General features: G+C 34.7%; 1 protein-coding gene across 1 annotated transcript; it reads right to left on the bottom strand.

The window, feature by feature from the left end:
• Nucleotides 1–385: 385 nt before the first annotated feature.
• On the bottom strand, nucleotides 386–4,007 carry LOC107848630. The gene is made up of 2 exons (XM_047400085.1): nucleotides 3,857–4,007; nucleotides 386–1,065 (listed from the first exon to the last, which is right to left on the bottom strand). The coding sequence occupies exons 1-2, from the start codon at nucleotides 4,005–4,007 to the stop codon at nucleotides 386–388; spliced, it is 831 nt and encodes a 276-aa protein (XP_047256041.1).
• Between the last annotated feature and the right edge of the window lie 4,230 nt (nucleotides 4,008–8,237).

The raw sequence follows: 8,237 nt of genomic DNA, 5'->3' as shown, positions 1-8,237 counted from the left end.
AGAAAATAAACTACATGGGATAGAAGCTGCTCTATGAACCAATGCTACTAGCCAATTAACTCCCATCTTTTTGCCATTCAAGTCCTTGTAATACGACATGCCATACAACATTTCCCACAAGATATCCATAATTTTTACATATCAGTACAACTACAACAACAACATACTCAATGAAATCCCACAAGCGAAGTGTGAGGAGGGTAGAGTGTACGAACCTTACCACTACCTCGGAGAGATAGACATATCAGTACAGCTACTATACGTTTTTTATTCAATATTCAACAACAGGAAAAAGGAGCAAAACCATTAGGCTCCCACATCTCATTCAATAAATATCAAAGTACCATAACTTTAATCTTTCTAATGAGAACTAACCAAATTATTACTACACAATAGCAGGACTCTTCTTCTCTTCATCCAATCGCAGGGATACGTACTCACCACCAGTTTCCAAAGACAATTTCTCATCATTGTTCAAATCGTTGCAGTACATATACAACACCATGTTCGCGACAAGATACTGATTCATCAATACATATCCAAACACCGAACCCAACACAGTCTGCAGCATCACCGCCAGACTCCTCCACTGATCACCTTTCGCAGCATCCACACAGACTAAAAACATGGCAGAACCAACCACCATTAACACAATCACAAGCCCATAATTCATAAGAATTCCAAAAGCTATCCATCGCTTCCCCTTCACCAAATTCACGCTTCTCCTTAGTGTCTCGTAACCCTTTTTTGATTCTACTACTGCTATCACATAAGCTAACGACCAGTTCACCTGTAGCCATATCAGAACTGGTACGAGCACAATCAATCCAAAAATAACAAACGAAAACAAGTGATTCGAGTCGTGTTTGAGCCCTAGAGATTGAAGAATTCGGACTACAAACGCCAATATTAGCGCCAAAAGAAGAGAGACCGAAGTGAAAATGGTTTGAGAAACGATAAAGGTGGAGAGAAGTGGGAAGAAGGAGTTTCTAATAGATTTAATAGACGAAACAAGGTTGATAGGTCTATTGTAGAACGTCTGAACCGCGCTATATGTTGTAGTGCCTACTCCACATATGAAGAACAGGGACAAAAACAGAGTATACACTATGAGTACTGTAATTTCGATATTTGAAAATTGAAGTTGTGCGAAACTGGTGAAATCATAATCGGGATGAAAGATGGCGAGGTGGAAAGAAGGATATACGATTATAGAGAACACGATAGGCAAGAGGAAGAGGATTGAAATAGCATGAAAATGACCAACATGAGATTTGAAAATGTTCCTAGTTGATTCAATGATATCTCTCCATAGGCTGCGGCAATTTTCCGTAGAAAAAGACGACATTGGAGGTTGATGAAGACGAACTAAAGATTGATGAAACTGATGAAGATCATCAATTGAAGTAGAAATTATGATTGAATGAGTTGTGAAAGTGGGAAATAAAGGAAATATAGTATATAGTTCTTGTCATATACTAGTGCCTTTTTTTTTTTTTTCTTTCTTTTTTTGGTTGCTTTCTAGTGTTTGATATATGTATTGAAATTTTACTAATTTATATTCACGCAGAATATGACATATTTGCTCTGCATTTCAAGGATTTTCTCTTATCAAAAACTCGAAACTGAGACATCTTATCAAAAAAAGACCAGCACTAAACTATGAGCTCAAGAAATACTCTCTCCGTCTCAAATTATCCGTTCTAAATTTTTTAATTTGATATTCCATTTTAATTATCTTTTTCCATTAGTTAAGACAAGATAATTTTTTTTTTCATATTTTATCCTTTGCATTAATTACTTTTTCTTCAAATTAAATTATAAACATCATTTAATAGAGGTATTATGTTAAACTAATCATGTTATTAATTATTTTTCTTAATCAATGTGTGATCTCAATTTGAAACAGGTAATTTGGGACGGAGAGATTATTCAATTAAATAATTTTCCACACGCTTCCAAAATAAGAATAATAGTACTCCATTCATTTCATTTTGTTCGTCCAAACTTTAATTTAACATGTAATTTAAGAAAATTATACTATTAAATTAAAAATATGTTGAATGTATTAAAAATATTCTTTAACCTTTGATCTTTAATATGTTAGGTTTCCAAAATAATAATAATACTAGTGATTCTCAACAGTGCCATTGAAAATTGCTTCTTATCACCAAAGTCGTCATAGTAATGTTTTATCCCCATTTAAATAGCGAAGTTTCAACGTAATCTTTTTAAATTTAACTTATATACATTGGATGAAAAAAATAATTTATATACACGGATAGAGTTAATAAATTCTTTTATAATCACAATTGTTATTTTAGAAAAAAAAATGTACAAGTCCTTTTTCAGTCAAATAGTTTTATTACGAGAAGAGTCGAAATTAAATAATTTGACCTTCATATAACTCCATAAATTTTGCATTTATAAGACATATTAGGGCTACCTTAAAGAAATGATTTTTTATTTATATCAATATTGTATTATATTTAGTGTCATGAAAGTCAATAGGTATGTAAAGTCATGTATCATTTAATACGTTGCCTTCGAGAAATAATAGACCTCATAGAAAATTCAGAAGAAGCTAAGTGGAAAGCTGAAGAAGATTCGAAGAAGTCCACTTCCAATTTACATTGTTGATTTGGATGCTTCAAATCACATTACCAGTGAATTACAAAATTTTTACTTGTTTTCATCTTAATTAAGTACCAAATAGAGGATAGAGGAAAGAGTTGTTTGGTAGGAGGAATAAGAAATGCTAATTTCGAGTTTAAATTAGAAGAAGAGTTTATCTCATATTTGATTGGGATAAAAAGCATGGAATTAGTTATTTCGAAATTGTAGTATTTTTTTAATCTCTCTTTGAGGATGAGATAACTAATTCTAGAATAGCTAATCCTGAAATTAGTAATTTCGGGATAACTTATTTTCCAACCAAACGACTCCTTAGTAATAAAGAGTACTAAAGCGTTCACAAATATACTTTTTTCATCGTGTAGCCAGAAATTTCGAATACCACTACATTCTTCCATTCACAAGAAAAAATCAAATGACCTAATTTATGCACAATAAATGAATTTATTAAGTATAAAATATAAAATTTGAGCTAAAATTATTGAATTTTGTCGAACCCGTAGCTATGCTAGGAACTTTAGCAATGAATCAGTTTCTTGTATTGAATATGGTATTGTATAAGTATTGCAAGGACTTTAAAGGCGAAAAATTGCCCTTTGAATATGTATCTCTGACATTGGATGATGAAAAGAAAAATCATAATATTGTGTATACATAGTACCTGGACCCGACAGATGATGAATTATGCCTGAGTTGGCCAGAGGAAACAAGGCCTACAATGATACTGACGTGTGTTATCAATGTTTTCGGGTACACAAAGCTGTATTTAGGCAAACAACAACTTCAACACAAGTTCAAGTCTCAGACAAGAACACCTATGAAGTTACACAACACCTTCAACACAAGATTAAAATAATCTATTCAAGAAGTATGTTGTTATTTCAGAAATAAGATGAAACAAAATTTTAAAGCCAAGTCCCCCGACTTCACGGAATGTCCTTAAGGAATAATTCCCCTCACTGTACCCGAGGTTATGGAATCTTCCTCCCAGGTTAAAATGGTCGTCAATCCAACAATAGCGGTACCTCAAATTATTGGATTCGTCAAACTCACTAACGGCTAATGATCACATAGAGTTTTTGTAGAAAAGAAGAGTATTTATGCTGTCAAAAATCATGTTCATACCTGAGGAATTCCTCAGGTATTTATAGCCTTTATGTGTCCTTTAAGAAAGGATGCATTAGTTCAGCAACAAGGCATTTATTCAGTACAGTCACGTCACCTGCGCTCAGTCTGTGCTGGACCTGCGCCTGATCTGCGGCCGCAGGTGACACTGTCTGGCTACCTGCGCTGCATCTGCGCCCGCAGGTCACACTATTGCGCGAACCCAGTATGCCTTTTGCCTCGAAGATGCGTTGCATATGCATTTGCATGACGTCCGAAATACGCCTGCATATTCTATCAGATTCTTTGGATTAAAATTTCACTTGTTCATCAAGTTTCAAATAAATTGTCTAAAAAATAGATATTTTTGTCTATTAAAAATAGATCTCATCGATCGATCCAAAGCCGAAGCCGAAGTCAAGCGAGCGACGACGGTGCGAGGCACCTCTTGGTTCTTGTCTCACTTACCATGTGGAGTAAGTGTTCCTTATTATAAACACAAAGTTCCCTTCTCCCACCAATATGGGAGAATTAGTGGACTTTCCATTATTTGAGTACACTTTTCATTTTAGTGTTATCTCAATTCTTTCCTCCACTTGGTTCCCTCCATTTTTCATTCACACACACATTGAACCCAATAATCCCCCACATGAATGACGAATGGATATCTTTGAAGAATTTACGGACAATCATGTGATCATTTAGCAAAGACTGATTGCATCTGGATAAGTGAGTTTCCTTTGAACTTTTCGTAGTGAACATGCATCGGATGCACTCGATCAATCAGTAGATTTGATATCTTTGAACCGTCGAGCTTTAATGCACACCTAGACAACACATGTCACACAACCAGCCTTTTACCATTTATGGTTCTCATTGTTTTGTTCTTTTCAGCCATGAACACCTCCCGATTTTATGAGAGCTTAGAGAATAGACCTTTACTAACATTCTCTTAGAAGCGGCTTCCACTTCACCCTCACATAGGTGGTTTCTAAACGTTCAATTCTATAGATTAAACTATTTGGTCAAATCTGTCAAATTTAGATAATTATTAAAAGACTTTTCACCTTAAGTCTTATCCTTGTTTACTAAACATTGTTTAAATCATGAGAATGGGTTGGTATATTGACAATGTTGAACCTGTCAGACACAACTTTGTTTGATTTCTTTGAACCTAGCTTTTGGGATCTTTAGTCTGCTAGGTAGAGTTATCGACATGCTGACTTGTCCTAGGCCTTAAACTCATTCCTTTGGATGTCCTCTCAACTCCTTCTCTAGACAGACCTTTTGTAAGTAGACCTGACACATTATCCTTTGACTTTACATAGTCAATAGTGATAATTTCACTAGAGAGAAGTTCTCTAACGACATTATGTCTTCGTATTATGTGACGAGATTTATCGTTGTACATCATGATCCCTGCCCTACCTATTGCCGTTTGGCTATCACAGTGTATACATACTGGTGCCACTAGTTTGGGTCAATAAGGAATATTTTCTAAGAAATTTCGGAGCTATTTTGCTTCTTCACCGACTTTATCCAATGCGATAAATTCAGATTCCATTGTAGAGCGAGCAATACATGTTTGTTTGGATGATTTTCAAGAGTCCGCTCCTTCACCAATAGTAAATACATATTCACTTGTGGATTTTACTTTGTTCGATCCGGTGATTCAGTTTGCATCACTATATCCTTTAAGTACCGCAGGATATTTATTATAATGCAAAGCATAGTCTTGAGTGTATTTAAGATACCCCAAAACTATTTTCATTGCCATCCAATGAGTTTTATTGGGATTACTCGCGTACCGACTCAACTTACTAATAGTGCATTCTATATCTGGTCGTATACAATTCATTATATACATTAAACATCTCAATACACTTGCATACTCCAATTGTGAGTCATTTTCACCTTCATTCTTTCAAAGTGCGAAGCTCACTTCCAATGGAGTCTTGGCAATACCAAATTTCATATACTTGAATTTGTCAAGTACCTTTTCGATATAATGAGACTGTGACAATGCCATACCCTTGTGGAGTTCTGTGGATTCTTATTCCTAAAATCACATCCGCAACTCCAAGGTCTTTCATATCAAACTTGCTCTTGAGCATTTGTTTCGTTGCATTTATGTCAGGAATGTCCCTACTGATGATCGACATATCATCTACATATAAACAAATAATGACTTGGTTATTTGGAGTATCTTTAATGTAAAAACATTTATCACATTCATTAATCTTAAACCCGTTTGCCAACATGGTTTGGTCAAATTTCGCATGCCATTATTTAGGTACTTGTTTTAGTCTATAAAGTGACTTACAAAGTTTACACACCTTATTTTCTTTTCCCGAAACCACAAAACCCTCAGGGTGTTCCATGTAAATTTTCTCCTCCAATTCTCCATTTAGGAATGCTATTTTTACATCCATTTGATGGATTTCAAGATCATATACCACCGCCAAGGCAATTGACATTATCCTCATTACAGGCGAGTATGTATCAAAATAATCAAGGCCTTCTTTATGTTTGAAGCCTTTTACTACAAGTCTTGCCTTGTATTTGTCAATAGTACCATTCGCCTTTATTTTTCTTTTGAAGATCCATTTAGAACCTACAGGTTTATTTCCTGGAGGAAGATCAATCAATTCTCATGTATGGTTGCTTAAGATTGAATTAATCTCACTATTGACTGCCTTTTTCCAAAAGGATGAATCTGAAGATGTTATCACTTATTTAAATATTTGAGGCTCATTTTCTAAGAGAAATGTTACAAAGCCTGATCCAAACAAAGTTGATGTTCTTTGACGTGTATTACGTCTTGGATTCTCATCATTATGTACATTCTCACTTGGCTCATCTCGAGGTCGTTTATACCCCCCACTAGACTGTTCATGTCTAGTTTTATACGGATAAATATTTTTAAAGAATTCAGAATTATCTGATTCAATTATCGTATTTTCATTAATATCCTGATGTTTGGATTTATGAAGCAAAAACCAATATGCTTTACTACTTTTAGCATATCCTATGAATACGAAGTCTACCGTCTTAGGTCCTATCTTAACCCTTTTAGGCACAGAAACTTGAATCTTCTCAAGACACCCCCACACTTTAAAATATTTTAAGTGGGTTTCCTTCCTTTCTATTTTTCATAAGGAATTGATTGTGTCTTACTATGGAGAACTCTATTGAGTATTCTGTTAGCTATAAGGATAGCCTCCCCCCACAAGTTTACGGTAAATCTGAACTTATAAGTAAGTATTCATCATTTTCTTCAAAGTTCAATTTTTTCTTTCTGCAATTTTATTAATTTGAGATGAATACGGGACTGTAATTTGATGGACAATTCCATTCTCTACACATATTTCGGCGAAGAGAGATTCATATTCTCCACCCTATCACTTCTTATAGTTTTGATCTTTTTCTCTAACTGATTTTCAACTTCAGTTTTGTATTGCCCAAACGCATCTATTGCTTCATTCTTACTATTTAGCAAGTACTCATAACAATATCTAGTGCAATCGTCAATAAAAATTATGGAATACTTTTTTCCACCACGTGATAGTGTTGTCTTCATATCACAAATGTCAGTGTGTATTAAGTCTAAGGGGTTGGAATTCCTTTCAACGGACTTATACGGATGCTTAACATACTTTGATTCCACACACGTTTGACACTTCGATTTATTGCACTCAAAGTTTGGCAAAACTTCTAAGTTAATCAGTTTTCACAAAGTTTTATAATTAACATGGCCTAATCGTTTATGTCATAAATCATAAGACTTAAGCAAGTAAGAAGAAATTAAACTTTTATTGATTTCAACATTCATTACATTCATTTTGAATAGGCCCTCATTGAGGTAGCCTTTTCCTACATACACTTCTCCATTACTAAGTACAATTTTTTCTAAAACAAATACATATTTGAATTTATTTTGTTTGAGAAGTGATACAGAAATCAAGTTTTTCCGTAACTCTAGTACATACAGGACAGTGCTGAGTGTCAACACTTTGCCTGAAGTCATTTTCAAGCAAACTTTTCTTGTTCCTTCTACTTTTATAGTAGCAGAGTTTTCCATGTAGATCTTATCCTTGAGCCAGAGCGAATGTTGCAAACAACTCCTTATTAGCACAAATATGGCAGGTGGCACCGGAATCCATCCACCATTCACGAGGATTTCCCACCAAGTTGCATTCGGAAAGCATGGCACACAGATCATCCGTTTCTTTCTTGGACTCAGTCATATTTACTTGGTTCTTTTTCTTGCCTTTCTTAGGGGCCCGACAATTAGTTAATTTGTGGCTAATCTTGCCACAGTTGAAGCATTTTCCCTTGAATTTCTTCTTGAGTTGATTACTTTTATTTCCAGCTTTCTTTTATTTTTTAGAGTTGTTTTGGCCAGTCATCTTCCACGGTGTTTCCTCAATTCATTGCAGAATTTCTCTTTGACCTTCTTTCTGCAGCCTTATTATCTTCTTCAATGCACAGTTGTACAA

Source organism: Capsicum annuum, chromosome 11, assembly GCF_002878395.1.
Source record: "Capsicum annuum cultivar UCD-10X-F1 chromosome 11, UCD10Xv1.1, whole genome shotgun sequence".
In the NCBI taxonomy this organism is placed as follows: domain Eukaryota; kingdom Viridiplantae; phylum Streptophyta; class Magnoliopsida; order Solanales; family Solanaceae; genus Capsicum; species Capsicum annuum.
The sequence above is the reverse complement of the archived record's forward strand: the minus strand, read 5'-3'. Positions and strand labels throughout refer to the sequence as shown.

Coding starts and splice junctions, on each gene's coding strand:
- LOC107848630 (XM_047400085.1), bottom strand. CDS start 4,007: ATGCAAATGCATATGCAACGCATCTTCGAGGCAAAAGGCATACTGGGT. Junction 1,066..3,856: donor CCAGCACAGACTGAGCGCAG/GTGACGTGACTG, acceptor TATGTGGAGTAG/GCACTACAACATATAGCGCG.